Source organism: Bos javanicus, chromosome 4 (assembly GCF_032452875.1).
Source record: "Bos javanicus breed banteng chromosome 4, ARS-OSU_banteng_1.0, whole genome shotgun sequence".
Classification (NCBI taxonomy): domain Eukaryota; kingdom Metazoa; phylum Chordata; class Mammalia; order Artiodactyla; family Bovidae; genus Bos; species Bos javanicus.
The window spans coordinates 11,187,171-11,213,406 of record NC_083871.1 but is presented as its reverse complement, the minus strand read 5'-3'; the positions used below and the strand labels follow the sequence as shown (position 1 = coordinate 11,213,406).

At 37.1% G+C, this 26,236-nt stretch overlaps 1 protein-coding gene across 1 annotated transcript in view; it reads right to left on the bottom strand.

Moving 5' to 3' along the window:
- The window catches only part of VPS50 (VPS50 subunit of EARP/GARPII complex), a 135,000-nt gene that overhangs the window by 100,301 nt on the left and 8,463 nt on the right, over positions 1–26,236 (bottom strand). Inside the window, exons 2-9 of the mRNA XM_061413446.1 lie at positions 24,742–24,810; positions 12,640–12,762; positions 11,263–11,334; positions 9,036–9,089; positions 8,087–8,157; positions 6,989–7,106; positions 6,869–6,904; positions 4,984–5,066 (exon numbers count right to left, since the gene is read on the bottom strand). Coding sequence (XP_061269430.1) covers positions 4,984–5,066; positions 6,869–6,904; positions 6,989–7,106; positions 8,087–8,157; positions 9,036–9,089; positions 11,263–11,334; positions 12,640–12,762; positions 24,742–24,810 — 626 coding nt within the window. The remainder of the gene's footprint in view (positions 1–4,983; positions 5,067–6,868; positions 6,905–6,988; positions 7,107–8,086; positions 8,158–9,035; positions 9,090–11,262; positions 11,335–12,639; positions 12,763–24,741; positions 24,811–26,236) is intronic.

The following is a 26,236-nucleotide window of genomic DNA, read 5'->3' as shown; positions in this document are numbered from 1 at the left end:
CTCCATTGTGTATATGTACCACAGCTTTCTTATCCATTCATCTGCTGATGGACATCTAGGTTGCTTCCACGTCTTGGCTATTATAAACAGTGCTGCGATGAACATTGGGGTACACGTGTCTCTTTCCCTTCTGGTTTCCTCAGTGTGTATGCCCAGCAGTGGGGTTGCTGGATCATAAGGCAGTTCTATTTCCAGTTTTTTAAGGAATCTCCACACTGTTCTCCATAGTGGCTGTACTAGTTTGCATTCCCACCAACAGTGTAAGAGGGTTCCCTTTTCTCCACACCCTCTCCAGCATTTGTTATTTGTAGACTTTTGGATCGCAGCCATTCTGACTGGTGTGAAATGGTACCTCATAGTGGTTTTGATTTGCATTTCTCTGATAATGAGTGATGTTGAGCATCTTTTCATGTGTTTGTTAGCCATCTGTATGTCTTTTTTGGAGAAATGTCTATTTAGTTCTTTGGCCCATTTTTTGATTGGGTCGTTTATTTTTCTGGAGTTGAGCTGTAGGAGTTGCTTGTATATTTTTGAGATTAGTTGTTTGTCCGTTGCTTCATTTGCTATTATTTTCTCCCATTCTGAAGGCTGTCTTTTCACCTTGCTAATAGTTTCCTTTGATGTGCAGAAGCTTTTAAGGTTAATTAGGTCCCATTTGTTTATTTTTGCTTTTATTTCCAATATTCTGGGAGGTGGGTCATAGAGGATCCTGCTGTGATGTATGTCGGAGAGTGTTTTGCCTATGTTCTCCTCTAGGAGTTTTATAGTTTCTGGTCTTACGTTTAGATCTTTAATCCATTTTGAGTTTATTTTTGTGTATGGTGTTAGAAAGTGGTCCAGTTTCATTCTTTTACAAGTGGTTGACCAGATTTCCCAGCACCACTTGTTAAAGAGATTGTCTTTAATCCATTGTATATTCTTGCCTCCTTTGTCGAAGATAAGGTGTCCATATGTGCGTGGATTTATCTCTGGGCTTTCTATTTTATTCCATTGATCAATATTTCTGTCTTTGTGCCAGTACCATACTGTCTTGATAACTGTGGCTTTGTAGTAGAGCCTGAAGTCAGGTAGGTTGATTCCTCCAGTTCCATTCTTCTTTCTCAAGATCGCTTTGGCTATTCGAGGTTTTTTGTATTTCCATACAAATTGTGAAATTATTTGTTCTAGCTCTGTGAAGAATACTGTTGGTAGCTTGATAGGGATTGCGTTGAATCTATAAATTGCTTTGGGTAGTATACTCATTTTCACTATATTGATTCTTCCAATCCATGAACATGGTATATTTCTCCATCTATTAGTGTCCTCTTTGATTTCTTTCACCAGTGTTTTATAGTTTTCTATATATAGGTCTTTAGTTTCTTTAGGTAGATATATTCCTAAGTATTTTATTCTTTCCGTTGCAATGGTGAATGGAATTGTTTCCTTAATTTTTCTTTCTGTTTTCTCATTATTAGTGTATAGGAATGCAAGGGATTTCTGTGTGTTGATTTTATATCCTGCAACTTTACTATACTCATTGATTATTTCTAGTAATTTTCTGGTGGACTCTTTAGGGTTTTCTATGTAGAGGATCATGTCATCTGCAAATAGTGAGAGTTTTACTTCTTCTTTTCCAATTTGGATTCCTTTTATTTCTTTTTCTGCTCTGATTGCTGTGGCCAAAACTTCCAAAACTATGTTGAATAGTAATGGTGAAAGTGGGCACCCTTGTCTTGTTCCTGACTTTAGAGGAAATGCTTTCAATTTTTCACCATTGAGGATAATGTTTGCAGTGGGTTTGTCATATATAGCTTTTATTATGTTGAGGTATGTTCCTTCTATTCCTGCTTTCTGGAGAGTTTTTATCATAAATGAATGTTGAATTTTGTCAAAGGCTTTCTCTGCATCTATTGAGATAATCATATGGTTTTTATTTTTCAATTTGTTAATGTGGTGTATTACATTGATTGATTTGCGGATATTGAAGAATCCTTGCATCCCTGGGATAAAGCCCACTTGATCACGGTGTATGATCTTTTTAATGTGTTGTTGGATTCTGATTGCTAGAATTTTGTTAAGGATTTTTGCATCTATGTTCATCAGTGATATTGGCCTGTAGTTTTCTTTTTTTGTGGGATCTTTGTCAGGTTTTGGTATTAGGGTGATGGTGGCCGGAGCCTATTATACAGAGTGAAGTAAGCCAGAAGGAAAAACATAAATACAGTATACTAACGCATATATATGGAATTTAGAAAGATGGTAACAATAACCCGGTGTACGAGACAGCAAAAGAGACACTGATGTATAGAACAGTCTTATGGACTCTGTGGGAGAGGGAGAGGGAGAGGGTGGGAAGATGTGGGAGAATGGCAATGAAACATGTAAAATATCATGTAGGAAACGAGTTGCCAGTCCAGGTTCGATGCATGATGCTAGATGCTTGGGGCTGGTGCACTGGGACGGCCCAGAGGGATGGTATGGGGAGGGAGGAGGGAGGAGGGTTCGGGATGGGGAACACATGTATACCTGTGGCGGATTCATTTTGATATTTGGCAAAACTAATACAATTATGTAAAGTTTAAAAATAAAATAAAATTGGAAGAATAAAAAAAAAAAATAAATAAATAAAAGAACAGTGGACCTTTTCAAAGTCAATCTCTCCTATAATCCCTACAAAGCCTTATTAGGAGGATGTTCTGTCTTCTTTTCAATCTCTCACTCTTTCCCACTGATTTTCAAACACTCAAGTTTCTCCCTCTCAATTCCACATCTTTCTTCTTTATAAAATTTCCTCATCCTGTACTGACTCAGACGGTAAAGCGTCTGCCTACAATGTGGGAGACCCAGGTTCGATCCCTGGGTTGCGAAGATCCCCTGGAGAAGGAAATGCCAACCCACTCCAGTTCTATTGCCTGGAATATCCGATGGGCGGAGGATCCTGGTAGGCTACAGTCCATGGGGTCACAGAGTCGGACACGACTGAGTGACTTTACTTTCACTTTCATACTTACACTTCAACCAAATCTGTCCCCAACAAGGTCAACTTTGATTTCTTTGTTGCTATAAATACAATAGATAATTTCAGTCCTCATTTTGCCTGACATCTCTGCAACAAAGAACTTCATCACAATACCCATAATCTCATATCCACCACCCCGCATCCTCTCACTTAGCTAAACCCTCCTGCATCTCCTTCAGATCCTCCTTAGTCTTGACTCCTAAGGAGAATCAGATCCCAGTGCTTCCACCACATGCTCAACTTCCTTCTCTCTAAAGCCCCATCTTACTTGTGCCTACCTCAATCCAAGTCCATCTTGAAGACCAAGGATTATACTGATTATATTTTATGTGATTCATCACTATACAACCAATTCCAAAACAAAGCACCTGGCATATAATAAGCACTCAACAGATATATAGCTGCCTGAATTATTTTAAACCAACCTGAAATAAACTTAGAATGAGAAATTCTAACAGACATATCATCACGAAATGAAGCAAATGGTTGTTATGCTTCTTCGGGAGCCAGAAGGCCCTGCTAGAAATGGTTCAAGTATATTCACGTACTAGAGCTATTCATCCAACCTAATAAATATAAATGACATAATCAAGTTTTTAATAGTAACAGTTAATCACTGTCAAAATGGACAAAATCCAAATATCACTGGTACCACTCAACTACGTGTTTCCTAATCAAATAAAAAGTATGTTGCTTCGAAATGCATAATCCTAGAGAAACAAAAGCCATAAAAAATACCATCTCTAGGGGGAAATACCCAGTTATTCCATACCCAGTAGAGACCTACGTGCAAGTATATTAAAAAAAAATTAATTCAAAGCTGTGCTAATGTTTCACTCTCTCACAATCCTTTCATCTTTTCAGATACAAGGAATCAACACCTAGGACATCAGGGCATCCTGCTCACTGACAGCTGGAATCTCCATACATGAGAGACTAACAGGCTACATTCTAAGGTTAGTATGAAGTTAATTTGAAACTGGGTTTGCCTGGAAACCTCACTATTTTCCTTAGACTGTATGTTTATTTTTGATGGTTTCAGAGGAATGACAGAAATGACACATGAGGATTAGAGCTCACCCCCACCCCTGCAAGGTACTGTCACAGCTAATGCAAAAGCTTCATTTTAAACAGATCAAAATCTATTTAAAAAGTTAGCACTCAGAGCAGAAGATGCAGCAGCTATCTTCAGACGGCACATTTCACGAACAAACAGAAGATGTAATACATTAACAAACAGGAGATATAAAACGTTAATTACATAATCACTTAAATATTACAAAGATGACAATTACATAAGGTGAAATCGCTTTTAAATTTTCCAAAAGAATTCTTATCATGATGAGCCAACAGTTGAACCATCTGGATCTGAAAAACAAACTGTGACAACACTCGCAATATTTATAAGCTGGGCAAAGCTAAGGAGGAAGAATTCCCAAGAGGTGCAATGAAGACAAGAACAGATGAATTTATTCTCTACCACTGCAGAAAAATGAAATCAGTAAGATTGGAAAAAATATGAAAAGAAGAGTTAACAATGATGTCACAGGAAACAGGATTCAAAAGTATCTATCTGATCTTTCAAGCCTTAAGAATTGTTATTTTACTGTGAAAGTGAAAAGTGAAAGGGAAGTCGCTCAGCCGTGTCTGACTCTTCGACCCCATGGACTGTAGCCTACCAGACTCCTCTGTCCATGGTCTTTTCCAGGCAAGAGTACAGGAGTGGGTTACCATTTCCTTCTCCAGGAGATCTTCCCAACCCAGGGACTGAACCCAGGTCTCCCGCATTGTAGGCAGACACTTTACCGTCTGCGCCACCAAGGAAGTCCTATTTTACTGTACTGTCCATTTATAAACAAGAAAGCTAAACTAGGATACAGCACTTAGTAATTCTCAATTACAATGTTTATTAACATTGTATATTACACAACTCCTATATTAAAACTGATGGCAGAGTCAGCTTTAAAAATTTGATGTTAGCTTACCTTATGCAACTGTAATGTTTAAAAGTGCTGGCAGCTTTCTGACATTCCAGGCACAGCTGAATAGCTCCTGGATAGTCTTCCTCCTGGAGAGAGCAACAACAGAAGTCATTAGGACGGAAACATTTTTCTTAAAAGACTCTGAAAGGGGGCCTCCCTGGTGGTCCAGTGGTTAAGACTCCGCCTTGCAGTGCAAGGGACACGGGTTACATCCCTGGTCCGGGAAGATCCACATATGCTGGGCAACTAGGTCCATGCACCACAGCTACTGAACCTGTTCTCTAGGGCCCTTGAGCCACAACTACTGAGCGCACAGTACTAAAGCCAGTGCCTAGAACCTGTGCTCCGCAACAAGAGAAGCCTGTGCACCCCACTTGTCCCAACTAGAGAAAGCCCACGCACAACAATGAAGACCCAGTGCAGGCAAAAATAAAAATCATTTTTAAAAGTCTCTGAAAAGGATAAACCTCTGTTCATACTCTATCTAAAAGTTACACTACCAGGAAGTTTTAATTCTTCTCAAAGATTATAATATGAACAACAGATAAATAGTAAAATATAACAAAGGAACTAGCTCCAGATCTAAAATGTAGCATGGAAAAAATATGTTGTGCCCATAAATACACAGTAATAGCCCTCTGAGACCATGACCATGACAAAGCGTACACGGAAGTATAAGCTGCTTCAGAGAGAAGGAGTTCTTTAACTGTTAACATATCTTCTTTCAGTCGTGTTTATATAAAAAATGTTCCAATTTTATTCTACTTGCAAGCAACATTCAACAGTTTTACCATCAATGAATCCATAAATATCCTTAAATAAATTTGGAAAATAAAGTGAAATATTCATTAATGGCCTCAGGATATTTTTAACACCTGAACAGAGTAATTTACTGCCGAATTAATTTTTCATATGGATTTCTTAAACCATAGTTCAGTGGTAATAGTTTAGAAGTAACACAGTGTTTAAACAGAAAACCATTAAAAAAAAAGTTCCTTAAGTTCATATCTAAATTCAACAAAGGCAATTCAAACCATAGGGGATGCAGAGATCATGACAAAGTACCTACCTAAAGGTGCTTGAGAATTATGGGGAAACACACATAATACATTAGGCCTTGGTGAACCTTATAACAGAAGTATATAAGAAATGCTAAGAAAGCCATTGAAGAGAAAACAGATGGCTCACTCAGAAAATCAATATATATATGAGGGCTTCCCTAGCAGTCCAGTGGATAGGAATCTGCCTGCCAATGCAGGGGACACAGGTTCAGCCCCTGGTCTGGGACGGGCAGGGCAGCAAAGCCTGCATGCCAGAAATACTGAGCTTGCATGCCAGAACTACCAAAGCCCATGCATCTAGAGACCGTGCCCTGCAACAAGAGAAGTCACCAGAACGAAGAGGAGCTCCCGTCTGCCGTTACTAGGGAAAGCCCTCGTGCAGCAACAAAGACCCAGCACAGCCAAAAATTTTAAAAATTAGTAATTAAAAAAATATATGTGTGTGTGTGTATATATATATAAGACACCAAAATAACTAATACATGCCATCTTCATCAAATTACTACTTCATGTTACATGAAAAAGGTAATTTCATTGTTATTTGGGCCCAGATATAATGGAAACATACTGAAATTAACATTCCTACGTTGCTACACACTGAACATTCCCACACACTGAACATTCCCCCCAATAAATTTTTCTGAATGAAGTCTATCATGACAATAGTAAAAGATGCACAAGAATAGAAACAGTAAGGTCCTTTACTGTTTAAAAATGCTCTTTATACCATACACCAATTTGAGAAAAATGCACATCTGAGGTTTTTTTCACAATAATTCTCTAATATTATGAGGAGCACCAAACTTCCAAGCCTTGTACAAACTTACCTCCAGCATTTCACTTAGGCGGACATCTGTTCTTTGCTGAAAAATAACAGAAATGCAAAGGTAAAACCTGTTTCAACCATAAAATTAAATTTTAATTTTTAAAAAGGAACTGGTATATACCAATGTTTTTATCGTTCTCAGAGATTTCAGAAGTCCAATCAGCAACTGACGTTTCCTCTGATTTGCAAGGAGGCCTAAACTAGCTTGAGTAAAACCTTCCTTTGCAATATTCAAGTGTCTGTAAAAATGAGCAATAAATAGTTCAGTTTTTCTAGTATAAGAACCCTATACACACAGAACAATTAGGCAGTTAATGAGACAGTATCCTGGACTGCTCTTAAATTTGGGGATTGTGAGCCCTCTGACCGACTGAACAGATTGACCGATCTGTTCAATGGCTCAAAATAAACCAGCATTACCAGAGTGGTAGGTGGTCTTCTACCAGACTTTAAACTGTTACTAGTTCATCACAAAAAAAGTGCAGAAATTGAGAGCAAGCATTTAGAAACATGTAGAGCAAAAGTTGACGCAACAATTTTATGCTTGATGACTCTAACCAAAAAAATTTTAAACACACAGAGCAAAAGTTGACATGGTAATTTTATGCTTAATGAATCTGATAATAGAAAAAATGAGACTGTATTTTATATGTGTTTGTCTTTTTTTTAATTTATTCTAGCAATTTGTTTTTATTGCATTTTATAAAAACAACAATCTGTAACATGTTGGAAATTAAAGGAAAAAAAAAAGGCTGGTCCTTCACCAAAGACAGTTTGAGAAGCACTGATCTAAGCAATACAAAAACACTAATATTTGGGGACTTTCCTGGCAATCCAGTGGTTAAAGACTTCACCTTCCAAAGCAGGAGGTGTAGGTTTGATCCCTGGTCAGGGAACTAAAATCCCATATACCTCAGGGCCAAAAAACCAGAACATAAACAACAGAAGCAACATTATAACAAACTTGATAAAGATTTTTAAAATGGCCCACATTAAAAAAAAAAAAAAAAACTTAAGAAAACTAATATTTTTAATCCTTAACTAGATTTTAAAACATTTTCCACACACCTTCTTAGTGCAGTTTATAAATCATGATGTATGTTCAGTTAATGAATAGCATTCTAGAAACCACAATCGTAATTTAAAAACTCAATTTTCCAAGACAGTTTCTCTTAAATGTTATTTAGCTTACAGAACAAAGCATCATCAAACACAATACCTCCTCCCATTGGTGCAGATTACAGCAGCTAACTGAAGACCTGTTTGTAATGAGGTAACTCTTTCAAGTTCCTATGGAAAGACGAGGTGTAGGTTACTGTGCGAGGCATTTTATCTTTCTTTCTTATTGATATGGTTCTCTAACAAAAACTTTAGTGGGTTTCAAAGAGAAGCCTGCTTGATAAACAAAGTAACAACAAAGATACCTGAACTTGTACACTGTTGGTATATTTCTCATAAAATCATTTTAGATAACTACTTTGAATTGATTTTCATCATGGCATGTCACAAAATATTTAGGCAGTATTGCTTGTAAGGAAATGTAGACCCATCCTCTTTTCAGTTCAGTTCAGTCGCTCAGTCGTGTCCGACTCTTTGCGACCCCATGAATCGCAGCACGCCAGGCCTCCCTGTCCATCACCATCCTCTTTTAGATGGGTGTAAATAAATACTAATAATATATTCGTTTAAATGTTTCTATCCAAGAGAACTTCATAAGATAATGACAAATATGACAAACATGATTTGTTTGCTAAGATGCTTTTACAGTGAATGGCTTTGTTTGAACATAGATATTTCAGTGCATTCTGAAGTCTCTGTTTTTCTGATGAAAAGGCAGATTCAAAGAGACAGTTCCAATTTTATCATATTTTAAAGGCAGACTGAGCAATCAGTGTTGATGATCTGAGTTGCAAAATACACAGAAGCAATTTTCATTGGCTGTTCTTAAGTTAGGAAAACCAAACAGATTAGAGTCAGATATAAAAACTCTTTCATTTCCCATAGTTTGGTAAATTCCCCACATGAGAGAAAAAACCATATACAAACACAACCCAAATAAAATTAATATGTTGCTATAAACTACAGACAAAAGAATATTTCAAATTCCAAGTATAAGTCACTCACACATTTTTAATATTTTACTTTACAAATAACAAATATTATCCTACCTTGACATAAGCAGGCTGTTTTTCAAGGATTAAATCTGCTACTTTTTTTGAGACCTAGAAGAACATGCAATCAAATAAAGGAAATAAAAGAAAAAGCCTCATGCTTCCTATTACATTTTACATTTAAAGTTTTAGCAAGAACATTCAACAGGGCTTCTCAATCACTCCTACAGCAGATTCTGGCATGCTATGGCCACACACATGTCTCTGTTCACGAATTTAGTAAAAGAGGTATAGCACGTAGCATAATACCTGGTCCTTAATAGAAACTCAATAAATGGTCATTATTACTGTTAATAACATGAGTATCATTATTTGATTTCACTAACATGTGCAAAAGTCTATCTATCTTTAAGGGTACTGGAGTTGCTTTCAAAAGACAGATTTAAGATAAAAAAATATTTAATCTACTCAAGTTACGGAAATACCATCTGGGAAACAGAAAATATCCTTGTCCCCTTTAAACTCTTTGTACTGCATAAGAAGACAAACAGCAATTTGGTCCACTACTTCTGAAAACCTGAAAATATGCTTTTTTGGAGCGCTATGAAGATACTGAAGGTTTCTTGGTCAGTTTCATGAATAATGTTAGTGTATGCAATGTAGAACTCTAATGATCTGGAACACAAGTTTCTTATTTCACAATCTCAGGGACCTCTGCAGCCCTGCACTGAAGGGGCACCATGACCAGCAATGACCATGACCATGCTGAGGGGCACAGAAGGCACTTAGTGACCATCTGCTCAAGAAATACAATCGTATCCCCTGCCCCAACGCAGCTGAGGACAAAACGTTACACACGCGTTCGACTACTACATTAATTCTTTCATGTTTTCTTAATCTGCTCTGAATTTGTGTAGATCTGTATAGACAGGAACTTGTAGGGATGTGCACAGACAGAAACCCACTGAATCTTACCAAACTGTTTTCTGAGTCATTCGTTCATTTGTGTGCGTTCATTGCTTTTTGTTTATTGTTACAGGTTTTTCCATTTTTCTTGTTTTAAATAGACCATGTGGCTATTTTAGCTTCCACGGCACCAGGCAGTGTGCTGAGTGCTTTTCTTGCATTACCTCGATTAGTAATTAGGACAATCTACTGAAATGGGTGACATGTTTCCTTATTTTCCAGGGGGTGTAATCTTAGACACAGTAATAATTCACCCGCAGTAAGTTGCAAGGTCACGGTTCAAGGCCAGGTTGATCAGATTCCAAAGGCCACTATGCTACATGGCCCTTGTGGTGGGATTCATTCCCAAAATACTACTACCACATGAGTTACAGAAGAGGGGGGAGTACATATTAAAACACGCTGAGACCAAAAGGCAAAAGGTGCCACCATCCACTGAACTCAAATTCTCCAGAACCGCAACATGCTTTTACTATACAAGTGCTGAGGGCCCTTCCCCACGCTACTGCTACCAGCCTCTAGGAGATCTCAGCACCCACTGAGGCCTCTGGGTATAACACAAAAGATACAGAAGTATATCTTCCTCTGTCTCATGTATTATTAAAGATCGTATGTTAAATTAAAATGGCTGAATGTATTATTACTGCTTTTAGTATTAAAAAATTAACAAGACTACTTACTACCATTATTTAATCTCCTACAGTACTGAGTTTTATAAAAGGAATTCAGCCTAACACAAAAAAAACAGAAAATCACAGAATTTTACATCATTACGTAAAATGCAGGCCCAGCCCACTACTTCACAAATGACACAAGAGATTTAGCAAGGCAAAGTGACTTGCCCAATGTCACACGATTAATAGTGACAGCAGTTCAGACTTTCTGAATCTTAACCCTGTATTCTCTTTGGACCTTTCAACTAGAAGTGGGAGCCTTTACTCTGATATAAGAACATTCTATCATAAAACTGTGGGTTAGGAAAAAAAAAACTATGGATAGGAAAGTCACACACCATGTGACAAGGAGCAATCTAAGCAGGTACTTAGTAATTTGAAAAAAATAAATTCAAAATTCTTTCATCATGTTTAGGATTCCAGAGAAAGAACACCAAGTTCTAGAAGCAAATCTATCAAAGTAATATGAGGGGAACTGAATAGTAAATTTGAATACATATAAATGTATCATTTGAGTCAAAGGCATGTCAAATAATAAGATTTGTTTAAAATGTTAGTGTATTAGTGAAACCATAAAACCTGTAAACATTACACTGCTCTGTTGTTTCCTTTACAGTTTTGTCAGAAATGTGTCTTTTACTTACTGCAGCTTGCTGTTGTTTCAATTTGTCTCTGTACTCCTCTAATTCTTGCAAATTGAGAACAGGAGGGAGCTTCTAAAAGGAAAAATCCATAAACAAAGAGTGAAAAAAATCAATTGTTTAGTTTCACTTCCCTGCACACCTAAGTAAGGGATTACAATCTGCACATACAAAAGTGTCACACCTCACACCTCCTGTCCTTCCAACCTCCGCACTAGACCCCAGACACCAGCCTGTATATCTGGTACTAACCCTCTGGGGTTCAAGCTCCACCCTCCCTCTGCTATCTCCACTGCCGCCACCTCCAACCTCCTGGAAATCCCACTCCTGTGGGGACTCCTGGCCCCTAAGCTGGGAAACTCTGCTTCCAATACCTGTAACAGGAGAATGTGAGAAAGTTCCTAACCCTAATTCCCCAGTCTACCAACCACTGGTATCTCCCTAGTCGTCCACAACAGAACTCAAAACCTACTTCCCCTCTGAAATACGAATGGAAATTAACGCCTACGCGTGTAGTGCGATAGTGATGGTTATTTGAAGACACAGATTATACATACTCCGGAGGACAGTATGAAAGTGAAAGTGCAGTCGCTCAGCTGTGTCTGACTCTTTGCAACTCCATGGACTGCAGCCCGCCAGGCTCCTCTGTCCATGGGATTCTCCAGGCCAGAATACTGGAGTGGGTTGCCATTCCCTTCTCCAGGGGATCTTTCTGACCCAGTGATCAAACCCAGGTCTCCCGCATTCCAGGCAGATTCTTTACCATCTGAGCCACCAGGGAAACCCAGAGGGCAGTATGGGAACTAACAAAAATGCATGCCATGGTGAAGATGGGAAAATACCAGGTTAGACCTCCAGTCTCAGTCAAATGATGACGAAATTTCCGAATAAGCTGGGTACTAACTCTAGGTACTACATATGAAGCATGTATGCATACAGCATTTGGTTTCATCTAAAACCCAAATTTTACTATTCTGACTTTTTTTAATTCTTATAAATTTAAAATGCCAAAGTTATAAACATTATGGCACAGGGGTATTTTTCACAACTAAATAATGATGTAAATATACTTTCATGATTAAAAGTCTCAGAGCTTTCCTAAACATATTTAGCCAACGTAAAATAAGATAGAGGCAGTACACTAACATAATTGTGTGCTGAGAGTTAAAAATGAAAAATACAAAAATTAACCTTACATTTAAAAAAATAATCTCATCTTTAAACAATGCTGAAAGTTCATTTAATCACAATGTGGTTATCACAGATAGGTCCTAGTATCAAAAATAAATACAATGACCCTAAAAACCATTCATATTTCACTCACAAATTTAAATCACCGAACAAAACTGGCTTTAGATAGGTTTTAATGAATTTTTTTACCTCCAGTTCATATTTAACAATATCAAATGAATCTGTAGAAAAATACACTTGTTCAATACTATTAATTAGTTCTTGTTCAGCTTGAGGGTCACTAGGCTGTTCTCGAAGTTCTCGGAATTCCTCCTTTAAGGGAAAACAAAACAAAACAAAAAATTATAGCACCTGTAGTTGCTATAATTCTATTTGCACAGAAATAATCATCTGTCTTAAGCCTGACCAATCTCCTGGGAAACACTGACCAAGGAGACAAACTGACAGAAAACAAGAAGAAAGTTCGTGAAAAGTTAGGAAAAAGTCAAACACTAAAAATCACCCATCTATTGGAGGAAAATACTAGCCAGTTTTAAGATTCAGATTTTATTTTCAATTCCTGGTGTATCAACTAGTAGTTGAGAAAATTCAGATGTTAAACAAAAAGAAAAAAAAGTGACTACCTAATACCTATCATATATACACACAGTTTCTTCATCTCAAGTGTGTTAGTCGCTCAGTCGTGTCCAACTCTTTGCGACCCCATGGACTGTAGGGATCCATGGGGTTCCCCATGGAGCCCCACCTGGCTCCTCTGTCCATGGAATTCTCCAGGCAAGAATACTGGAGTGGATAGCCATTCCCCTCTCCAGGGGATCTTCCCAACCCGGGGACTGAACTCAGGTCTTTCGCACTGCAGGCAGATTCTTTACTGTCTGAGCCTCCAGGGAAGCCCTCTCTTCGTCTAACAATGCTCTAGAATCTGTCCCACCACAGATAACCAGTGGACAACATTTCAGTGACTTTCGGATCACAATCAGTATTGGAACCCTGAACGGATTTTCTGCTGAAAATCTCACTGCTTGGCTAAGAAAAACTTGTTCCACAAAAGGTTCACAAGGGACTTCCCTAGTGGTCCAGAGGTTAACAATCCGCCTTTCAAGGCAGGAGATTCAGGTTCAATCCCTGGTTGGAGAACTAAGATCCCATATACCAAGGGTGGGGCAACTGAGCCCACGAGCTGTAACTAGAGAGCCTGCAGGTCGCAATGAAAGATCCTGAGTATCACAACTAAGACCCAATACAGTCAAAAACAAATAAATACTAAAAAAAAAAAAAAAAAGGCTCACAAGGTTACTTCTGTACTCCCATGAGGCTTCCTTCAAAGTGTACTGATACTATAATTAATGAACCGATTATGAACCTAAAGCTCTGACAAACTGCTTGCTTTCTAAAGATACATTATGGGGCCTCTGTGGATATGCAACCCAAAAGAGCTTAATAGACAAGTCCTTATCCTTGCATCCTTATCCTATATAGGTTCACTGCATAATCGGATAAAACTTCAGTTAACTGGGAAATTTCAGTAATACAGATACCCACTTTCTGCCACAGTAATTAATCAAAACATTATTACAGACATATAATTTAATTATTTGGCTTTATTCAAATTAATCTCAAACATTTAAGTACACAAAAAGAAATCAGTATTTAAAATCATTTTACAGTCAAAATAATATTTAACAAGAATTCTTAATGAATCACCACTAATTAAATATACAAAAATTATATGATTAATTTGAGGACCAAACTTTCCAAGTAGAGGCACTCTAGATTACTTTATTGCAGGGCATAGTTTTCATTTGTAGAAAAGAAAAAAAGGAAGAGCCTAGCTTATATATCTTTAGGATTTTAATTTATATCTTAAATTTATACAATTACTATAAAATTATTTCCTCTCAGTAGATCCAAGCTAAAAGAAAGCATTAGAGCAATAAACCTGAAATTTAATAGTTAACTGTTTACATTTAAAATTCTGATAAATTGAAAACAGAAGGTAAAATCATAAAAACTAAACCTGCCGAATTAAAAGTGCATGAAAAAGAATATGCTTCTTCAGTACCAAAACTCAACTTATAAAAATATACTAACCAAAAACATAAACAGGTTAAAGAGACCGCCATCACTGATTTTGCTGCGATTAGATACAATGAGTGCAGTAAGAAATCCATCATGGTAACAGTGGGAGCTGTATTCCGGTGGGGGTTTATCTACAGCACACTCAGTTGTGCAGCACCTTGGACAACGGCACAGAAGCGTTCCAACAGACTTGTGTTAAACCCACAATATTTGCGGAAGGGTTCCAACTAGTTAGCGTAGCCACAGGCCACCTCCCTGAATACAGTGGAAATCTGAATTGACAGTGAGACATGAAATAGAAAAAGAGATCAGAAATTCCTGGCACTCTCTCTCCCTAAAGGTGCGCAGGCATTTGAAATACCAGCTTCAGATACCGCAAGCTGAGGGAAGGAATAAAGCCCGAGCGAGGGTATGCCTCCCTAGTAATTCCACAGCACCACTGGCAAATAAATGTACTTAGGACTATTCACACACCAAAAAAACTGAAGATTACAAAAATGCCTAAGAATGAAAACTATCAGATGTGAAACAAGTTGGAAATTCAAACAGACTGCAGTGAATGAGCACTGTCATCTCAAATGTGTAAATGGCATTAACTCCATGCTGAGGTTCTCCCTATATATACTACCTACTGACTAATCAAAGGGAAAGACACAGGTTTTAGCTCCAACTCGGCTATTAACCTTAGTTAATATCAACTTAGTCTCCTCATGCCTATTTTTTTTCCACCTGTAAAGGACATACACACACACTCCAAATGACAGTGAAACAAATATCCAAAGTTATTAAGAATGTCAGAGGGAAAACATGATTTATAAATATCTCACAAATGCTCATTTCACAAAGGTGATATATGTGTAAAAACAAAATGCACAGTCTATATATGTATATAAAAGGTCAAATGCCATTCCTTCGTAGAACACTAAGCAATTATATCACTGAGAGCAGACAGACTAAAAAGAATTTCAAAGAAGTGAAATGCAACACTTAAAACACTGGACTAAGTAACCTGGAAGTGAGGGAGAGAGAAAAATCAAGAAAGATAGAAAAAGAAACACAGCACACAAAGCAGAATTCAACCAAAACAAACGCCTGACGCCATGTCCCTATAAAACACCCTCTCCTTTCAGGGGCTCCTGTTTGAACACATACGTCTGAACTCAGTCAGAACACGCTCCGTTCTGCCTGGAAGCATGATCACCGTGTTCCTTTTAATCCCGCTGCACTGCTGTCTGTAAGACTCAGCCACTACCCAATCTCTCTCTAAACGTCTCATTGCTGTCAGTGCCCTCGGCTCCATCAGATTACACACTTCTTGAGGACGGAGGCTTTTCTTTATTCTCCATCATTTGCTCCCAAGTGCCAAGGCACACTGTAGATAAAAATCATGGATCAAACTAAAACTAATTTACACAGTGAATCGTATTTAAAAAAAAAAGGAATATAAGAACAAAGGGAAAGGAAGAGACTGTATCTTCTTGTTTTGATAGTCAAAATTATCCACAAACTCCTAAGGAAAGGCTTCTTTCTTCTAAATAGAAGTAACAATAAATGTAAAATGATTGTAGGAATATTTTATGCATATAAAGTAGAAAAATAAAAAAAACAGCTAGACAGTATATTCCTAAAACAATCACTCCATAATTTTACCATTATGTAAACTGGTTCCCTAGGATTGGAAATGTACAAAAGTATTAATTCTTCACCTAAAACAGAACCAGTTTTGCAAGCCAAACCAGTTTTGCCGCATATATATGTATGCGGCAAAACTTTACATAAACAAACAAAAGATTCCCTACAAAACAAATTTAAAGGTATAATCAGGGGAGTAGAATAATAAATGAAACTCCTCAAGCCAATATTAAACTATGCAATGTTCTTAAAAGTTACAAGAAGATTAGATGCCTTAACTATGTTTGGTAATAAAGTATTTTAGTCTTATGGACTGCTATTAAGAGTACAGTTTTTTAAAGAATTTTTACAGTAAAGTTTATGACACATATATTATTATTAATATTAATATTATTAATATTAATAATAGTGGTAGGAATGCTCTGCAAACTTTGAAAATCCAAAAATAATTCATCAGCAACTACAAACTATCCATCAAACATGTCACAACTTGCCTACTAAGGGTGGGTAATCAACTACACCTCAAATAAGTACACAAATGTCACCCCAGAATTAAAGCTGGAGAAAAACTACAATTAATGAGCTTAATTGTAAAGGACATGGAAACAAAAATACAAATGTCAAAAAAGAACAAATCAAACCTCTCTCCCACATTATCATCAGGAAATAACCTGCCGACTAGCAAAGCTCCATTATCTCTTATTTCCCAGTCCAGTCACACATCCCCATTTTAGAACTTTTTTAATTAAAGTCCTACTATGTAAAAATCCTCTATGCTAGGTCATAAAGAAACAAAGATGAGTAAAATACGGCTCTTTGCTCAAATAGCTGCTGAAGTAATAGATGAACAAATGACAATGCAAGGCAGAACAAAAAGGAAATACAAACAAAATGAAGGGCATTAAGGGATTGTAAGCTACCATCTGATGGAAGTGGTGGCATTTACAGAACATGAGAAACGGTAAAATTTAAAATATTAGAGATTGGGGGAATAAGGGTGAAAAAATAAAGTGAAGCAGAAGTAAAAGCAGCGGAGTGGGAAGGCATACAACAGGTTAAGTAACAGTGGGTGACTTTCCGCAGGGCAGGAAAATGTCATGGGGGAGAGACGACGTGGACACCAAGAGCCAAGAAAACGGAACAACTGTGATGCTGTTAAAATTCAACACACTTTCATATAAACTAGGACCACATTCTTCCTTTACTAAAAATATCTTAACACATTACCATGGTGCCAGATGCTATATCCAAAAACAAGCATAAACATTCAACATTTTCTTAACATAATACACCAAGCAGGAATATTTTGGGAAAGTGGTAGATAATGCAGAAGTCATTCAGAGTTTTAGAGGCTGTCTCTTCCAGCAGTCACAGTACACCATAAGGTTGTATATAATATATACTACCTAGCCTGTTCTTCTATTCTGATCATCTCTGGGATAAAGCTACATGAACATATTAATACATATAAAAATGCATATTGCAAATGTAACTTTTTGAAAAAGAAAGAAAATCAGAATAGAAATTTAAGTCAACACCTTTGATTTTGGCCAAGCCATGTTTCCTCTCAACATTACAACAAAAGGTCATATGAGAACTGGGGATTCAAGTCTATAAAACAATTGGAGCCCTCAAGTGTAAAGGTGTTATAGAACATTTCCAATATATCTATGGTTTCCAAAGAAACCAGGCTATAACTTTACAAAACTATCTCCTGCTTAAGGGTTCACCTCTTAAGGGGAGGATGTATTCAAGTCCAGGAGGGAAAAGAAAAACTACAAATTTTATATTGAATCACTAACTTTCAGATTATCCAAAATACCACACTAATTAAAAATATCAACCCAGGCTCAGGCTTTCAATCCTATTCACTTTTGTAAGTGTAAAAAGTTAGTTATGACAGCTTAACAGTTCTCCTTAACATTATTCGGTTCAATATTCTCTTTGAAAAGTAATTTAATTTTTAAACCCACAGAACAGCCTGGAAACTTATCATCTTCGGTAGTAGGTTTTTATTCAAATAAAAAGGTGAATGCAAAAATCTTCATTTCACAGGTCAGCTTTCAAAATCCTGCAGAAAAATGTAAAGTAGAATAAAAAAGCAATGCAAACCAACTTCCATTTCTGCACACAGTTTACCAGACCACAGTTAACATTCTATACCAGAATAAATATAGGATGCATTGTATTGGGCACAAGTGAGGGAGTAAAGAAAGTTTGCTCTTACACAGCATCAATTTAGGTATGCCAGGACAAAAGGTTTATTTGTCTGCTTGCATTTTTCATGAGTCAACAACAACAACAAAAAGCTATTCTGTTATAATAAATACTAAAAACAGAAATCACAGTCTTACTAAAGTTAACATCACATTAGAGTTCTAATTGAGAACAAAACAGGATTATCAAAAACTATACAGAGCTTAAAGGAAGAACAAAAACAGAGTTTTCAATATGCAGTCAGTATTATAAAAATCATAAATCACTGAAATTTTCTGTTTCCAAATGAAATAGGATTCAAGATCACAAATACCCTAAAACTATACATCTACCAATGTAAGTTTATAATGAATTGACAGATGTCTGATTACGTTGGGAAAATGGCGTATTTTCTTAAAATTATTATTAGAACAACAATAATCTATCAAAGCAGCTGGTTTATCATCTTCTGTGTGTTTTAAATAAAACATAGCTTTTCAAGCCAACTCTGTTTTCTTCAGGCTGTCAGTGCCATCTAGTGGAATATTATTAGCACTACAATTTGAAAGGTTTTAGCAACATGATTTATAAATTTTTATAAAAAGGTTATTATTAAAGTAGCATTTTAATTCTTTCCTCAAAGTAACAACCCAAATGTATACATATTTGTCTTCAAAGAAAGATATATTGAATAAAAACTGATTTTATTCATAGAAATACACTGAATTATTAACATGTAATAAAAATCACAAAACGATCAAGCCAAACTTTCATATTTGATACGCTGCCAAATATTTTTACTTATTTCTCTTATTCAATAGCTATTTTACCCCAAGTTTATTCCTATGATAAAGAAACCATTAAAGCTAACTGCTTTGGAGGGAGGCATCAAATATACATCTATTTTTAAAAGCTATCTTTAAAAATGTCTCAACTTCAGTGAAAACTATCAAGCTATTTGCCACATGCCTGTCAAGCTAAAGCTGACTACAAGACACATAAACTGAAGCACAGAGACAAGTCCAGTGTCTAAGCCTTAGGTTAGGGCTTCCGGTTTTAGTTTTCAAACACCTGATCAGACCCTCTCTTTACAAGAATTTCTTTTAAATTGAGATTTCTACCTATTCTGAGAAAAGATATCATAGCACCTTCAATCCCAGTGTCTAATGACCTTCCAATTCCTTCACCTTCGACAGCCAATAAAATCCTCAGTCCTAAATCCTGTTTCTTAAATGTCTCTCAAATTTTAACTTTTCTTCATTTCCTAAACCTCGTATCATCTTTTTAATCAGTATCCTGGCACAGGACTGCCACTCAAAACTCTATCTGTACACTAGTTATCCTTCAAAAACAAATTCATCGCCAACTCTAGAAGACCCAGCACCCACGTCTGCCTACCCCATCATTTCCTAGCTGTGCTACCACTATGCATCCTTACTAGAGACCTCTACTGTATCCTCCCACGTTGTCTATTTTTGCTTGTCTCTTTTACTCAGGTTGAGGTAGGAACAGAGTCTTGTACCTCTGCATCTTCATAACTTAGTAACTGCCTGGGTCAATGAATCATTGCCAAAAGCACAATAAATCATTGCCAGATCTTTTATGATCTGCTAGAAAGAGTGGTTAAGAATCCCAAAGCATCTAAAGCCAAGAGAAGCAGAATTTCATTAATGATTAAAAAGAACACAGATAAACATTTTTATCCATGAGTGCCTAAGAAAAATTCTAAATAATTTTGCAGATCCACAGTCACAATCCCTCTCGGAACCACCTGCAGAAGATACCTGTCTTAAATGAAACATAATCGTAAATTCAAAGTTTTTATCCCAATCACTAAAGCTCAAAAAGTCTCCTAGTCAAAAGTGTTAAAACTAATTCTGTCTATATCAGACAGTAATATACTCATCTTCTTTAAAAAAAAAAACAACTGCTCAGTTTATTCTTTTGATTGTATTTTTATGTCATATCTCTCCTACAAATATTACAATAGAGATACTAAAAAACATCAGTGCTAAAAGGGCTCTAGTTTAATCACATTTTCACAGATGAGGAAGCTGAGGTATAAAGCTATTAAAATGACTTCCCTTTAATAATAAGCTAAACGTTTAAGTCAATACTTGAACCAGCTCTCCTGGCTCTTATTCCAGCACTTTCCTCATGTCTTGGTAAAGTTCTGAAAATAAAGCTCTGTAATTAGGGTCATTTTAGGAGTCTTTTCATGGATACTAAGAAGTCAGTCAATCCATTTCTCTTACTTCACAGAGGTAGTCTAAAAGCTAGCATACACTCTACCCGAAATCCCAGAACGTTATATAGTAGAAATGCCACAGAGTAGGTAGGTACTCAACAAATATTTGTGGACTAAATTAGGCATACAAAAAATATTTTCTTATATTTAGACAAATATATTTTCAGGTTTTGACAGAAACAGATTTCTTTTGGCTCCACACCCTATATTTTCCTTTAATGAAAAAAATCAAAGGCATAGCTAAACCAACTATGCAAGAGTAGATGCAGCAGAATCCTATTTGTATTAATGAGTCAGTAAGATCAAGGCCTGAAAAAAAATGAAACTAACCCCATCCCCCAAAAATCCTTATTGTTAAGGAGGCAGTATTTCAGTAAAAATTCATAAATAATATTAGTATTAGCTCTCTTTTTCAGGTTTATGACATGTAACTATTCCAACCAGTCCATTCTGAAGGAAATCAGCCCTGGGATTTCTTTGGAGGGAATGATGCTGAAGCTGAAACTCCAGTACTCTGGCCGTCTCATGCGAAGAGTTGACTCATTGGAAAAGACCCTGATGCTCGGAGGGATTGGGGGCAGGAGGAGAAGGGGATGACAGAGGATGAGATGGCTGGATGGCATCACTGACTCGATGGACATGAGTCTGAGTGAACTCTGGGAGTTGGTGATGGACAGGGAGGCCTGGCGTGCTAAGATTCATGGGGTTGCAAAGAGTCGGACACGACTGAGCGACTGAACCAAACCGATGGGAAGTTTACCTAAAGCCTAGATGTAGATTTATAAAGTTCAGGTATTTTTAAACCATGATTCAGCAAGTCCTTTCAAACAGTCCTAATAACTTCTGTAACTACTAAACACGTGGCTATTACAATTATTACATACTATAATAAGTTTTGGTCTTAATTTTTCAGAATTCTTATAACCAATTATCTAAAAATCTTTCACATGATTCAAACAGTATATATTTCCTTAAATGAATATTCAGTCAATAAATACAGTATAGATTAATTTCTTATAGCCTTATCTCGTACACCAAAAAAATCCCATTAATTTGAAAAAAACAGTATCCATTTCCCAAAAATAAAATTTTAGATCATTACTAACTCTTTATTCTACTTTCTTCCCCACAAAAACTGTCAGGAATACTACCAAATTTTTATCTACAACAGTTTCTGTGGTCCCCCTCTCTTTCTCTGCATTGCACGCGCAGCTTGGCCAATGGTTCCCAAACACGGCTCCTCACTGGACTCGGCTGGGGATCATTAAACACTACGGATGCCTAGCCCCACCCCCCACGCAGTAATGAGAATGGGGTACCTCATCGGTAAAGAATCTACCAGCAACGCAGGAGAGGTTCAATCCCTGGGTTGGGAAGATCCCCTGGAGAAGGAAATTGCAACCCGTTCCAGTATTCTTGCCTGGAGAATGCCATGGACAGAGGAGGCTGGCGGGCTACAGTCCATGGAGTCACAGGAGTCAGACATGACTGAGCGACTAAGCAACAACAATGGCCTGGGTACTAGCAATTCTAATGTGCAACATGTGCGCACCACTGACCTCGGCTCTGAAGTACTTCAGCTATGATTTTTATTATTACTTTACAATATTGTATTGGTTTTTTTTAATCTACCTCGAAGTTTTCCTTTCCTATGGCAAATTCTGAAAAGTAATCCTTTTTTCTTTTTTACTTTCTATACTATTTTCTCCACCCAAATCCTAAATTTCCAGTATATGGATTATTATTGACTTGCATCTCCTCTAAAGATTGGATACAGTGTCATCTTGTCTATAAAATACAGAAACTGTACCAGATGATTTCTAAGGTTTCTTCCATTCAGAATTTATATAGTACTCAAAAGAAAAAAAAAAATCAACAGTACTTTCTAGGTTATCAAGCTCCCCTGGCGCCCTTCCTCAGTTCTCCTTAACTACCCTCCTTTTTCTGCGTTGAACCATATGAAATCAGCCAATATTAAACCATTTCTAACCTAAAACACAGCCATTTCATATGCTCCGTCTTAATAACACCTCCTGCTTTCCCTTTATACATAACATACCCAAGCTAAACTTTCTTTCTTTCTTGAAAACCCCAATGAAATCTCAATTCCCTGTTATAACTTAGAAAGACACGATGACATGAACAGGCAAAAGAAATGGGTCCAGTCCTGAAGATAAAAGGTGCTTTTTTCTTTTTAATGGTCTACCCATACTTGAGTAAGGGAGAGCTATTAAATGAATTAATGTTTAAAAGTTTCTCTAGGCTAAAGGCTAAATTAAAGCAGAGATACTACAGTTTACCTAAATTGCCTTCTTAGTGTGTGTCTATCAGACTACTGCCCCAGGCTTAACCATCACTCGAATCATTTACACCTGTTGACCCTGTGATTTCAGACTGTTCTCCCAGAGCCCACCATCTCAAAAGTACACACTGCCAAACATATACATGTATCTATTCTTTTTCAAATTCTTTTTCCATTAGGTTATTACAGAATATTGAGTAGAGTTCCCTGTGCACTAATCAACTATGTGAGTGGGTGAAGTCGCTCAGTCGTGTCCGACTCTTTGCAACCCCATGGACTGTAGCCTACAAGGCTCCTCTGTCCATGGAATTTTCCAGGCAAGAGTACTAGAGTGGGTTGCCATTTCCTTCTCCAGGGGATCTTCCCGACCCAGGGATCAAACTCAAGTCTCCCGCATTGCAGGCAGACGCTTTACCATCTGAGCCACCAGGGAAGTTTATACTCCAATGTAAAACTTAAAAATTCTTAAAAAAAATTTTAATAAGAAAATATACACTGCTGATCACTGACAGGGAGAGAGTTGGGAGTCAGTAAGAAGACTGTAAAATAAGATCATTATAAATTCACTACCTACCACTACTGGAAAGACATCATGAGCTCATGGTTTAAAGACAACAGAAAGTTCTATGCAATACATTACTGTATTTTGTTTTAAAGGGGCTCACTCATCAGTTTCACTGTGGTTCTGAAACATCTAATGCCATCTAATTCAAGGCATGTTCATAATGCCTGATACACTTTTTTTTAAGTCAAAGAAATAGAAAATGACCTGTCAATTAGGATTAATGGTTATCTCTCAATTCCCAATTTTATCACATCCAACAGTCTTTTATAACACTATGTATAACGATTCAAAATGCCTCTATAAGGCTTCTGTCTGAGCCATTTCATGCAAAAGGGTTGGTTAGAATTTCATCATATTTGGATCTGACCTAATATTAAAAAAGCAGTAAAAAAGCTAAGCAGTAAATACAAAATTCACTTTAGGGGGTAAGGTGCCTCAAAGAGGTGGGAAATCCTCCTCCTAAGCAGCTGACACAGAGGTGTGATGAGGGGCCCTGTGACGGCCAGTCAAGAGAAACAAGCCCTTGTACTAAGCTGCCAGGCACAGAAAACAAACAGTTTCAGATATGATCCCCAAATTGAAAACCACAAGAGCAGACATTCAAAACTGGCTTTGATCTGTGCCGGAGCTACTGCAGACCGAGGCAGCTCCAAGCAGTGGGGCCCCAGAGTGAGGCACAGCAGGGACTGGTTTATTTAACAATGGCTAATACTCCTCCTGGGGGGGAGCCAGCTAGCTTTCAAATAACACCTATTAAATTTGTAGATGGCCAAGTTCACATGAATATCAGGGGATTAAAATCCAAGATATCTACAATTTAGTATAAGCTATGCTTTAGCTACTTATTCAAATATCTCTGCTTCATCACAAAAACATAATTTACTATGATTTGGAGCTCAGTGTTACAGCATAAAAAGTAAATCATTTCATTTTATTTATCTGAATTACAGCAGATGAATCAATACGTTTCATTTATATACACACATATATATATATCACTGCTTTCGGGCAAAGAATTTGATGTAGTAATCAACTCTAAATTTATCAATTTCGCATTTTCTGCTTCACAATAATGAATCATACTGCATCCCAATGAGGATGAGAGCAAAAACAAGCCCCAAGCCTATTGCATTATAAAACTTTACCCAGCTCATCACAACAACCATATGCCTGTGGGAGGGAAAAGCTTCTGTGAATCAATTAGTATCCGAAGGCAATAATATTTTCTTCAGGAAGCAAAAAGTCACGCTCACTCATGTAGATCAATACCTTTCCAGGGACCCGGAGACTCTCAATGGCACCAAGATCACTGAAGCTCTCTGGAGGACTTTTCAGACCCTTCAAAAAAGAAAAAAAGATAAAAAAGAGAAGAATTTCAACTGTGCTGCAGAACTGTAACATGAGAGAAAATACTTTTTTGCTTGTCTTGTTATATTACCACCAAGTTTAATGATTTTGATGTGCAGATATGTGCGATTTGTTTATCTCCTTGAACAGTTGCTTTTTAACATTTTATTGTATAAAGAGAACTGCAGGAGGAGTCAAAAATAAGCTGCAAAGCCTTCCCCTTCTTTCACCGAGACCATCAGCTGATAGCAAAAGATTTTCCATTCATATTTCTCAACCCTAAGTTAGACTATACTTACTGAAATAAAAATCACCATTTTAAAAAGACATGCTCCTGTTGTACAATATATAGAATATGTTTCTAAAAATAGCTGTCACAATACATACAGTCCTATTATTAAATCAAGGAAAGATGTACTTTTGGAAATTCAAGATAAAATCACTATATGGCAACTTCATACCTAACGGCTGAAGTCTGAGTTAACCATTATTCAAAAACAACCAAAAGAGAAGAAACGTGGTGACAAAAGCATTCCATAAAAGCACTTATCTATGAGTCAGGACCAAATTCATTTGCCAAATTGGACCTTGGCAAAAAGGTCCCAGCATTATGACTGAGCTAAAAAGATTTTTAAATAATGATACATTTTTAAATGATAAAGGCTTAATTAATACGTAAGTAATCCTTAGGATTTACCTTATCACTCTCATCAATGTACCCAATTCATACTATATAACTGAGAGTTAAACCTCACGTCTCACTGCTTTAGCTCTTTGGTGCTTTGTCTCTTCTAGGTTCCCTTGGGGCTCAGTGATCAATAATCTGCCTGCCAAGCCGGAGACCCAGGCTCGATCCCTGGGCCGGGAAGATCCCCTGGGGAAGGAAATGGCAACCCACTCCAGGATTCTTGCCTGGGGAATCCAATGGACAGAGGAGCCTCTCGGGCTATGGTTCATGGATGACGTAGCAAAGAGTCGGACGCGACTGAGTGACTATACAACAACTTTCTGCATTCAGGGATTCTGATTCAAGAATTCAGGGATTCTGAAAGGCTCATTTGTGCACCAAAGAAAGTTATCAAGACAGAAAGAAGTGCGCAATTTAAATTTTCTTTTAAAGCCTCTTTTTAACATAGACTATTCAAAGCAGACCCCTAAAATCCCTGTAATAATAGTCTGGAAGCAAAATCAGCCCGTACATGAACTTAAGGAGAGATTTATGCTATTGAGTTTTTGTCCTTTAGCTATCCTATACTGGCCTTCTGGTGTCCATAGCAACCAAAATATATGGCACATTTATTTGAGACTTAGAGTAGAACTTACTCATCTTTAAATTATAGAGGTGTATATTTTATCTTCCCTAATATAAAATACTGCTAATCATAGCTATAATGTTTTTATGACAAGGTGCTCTGCT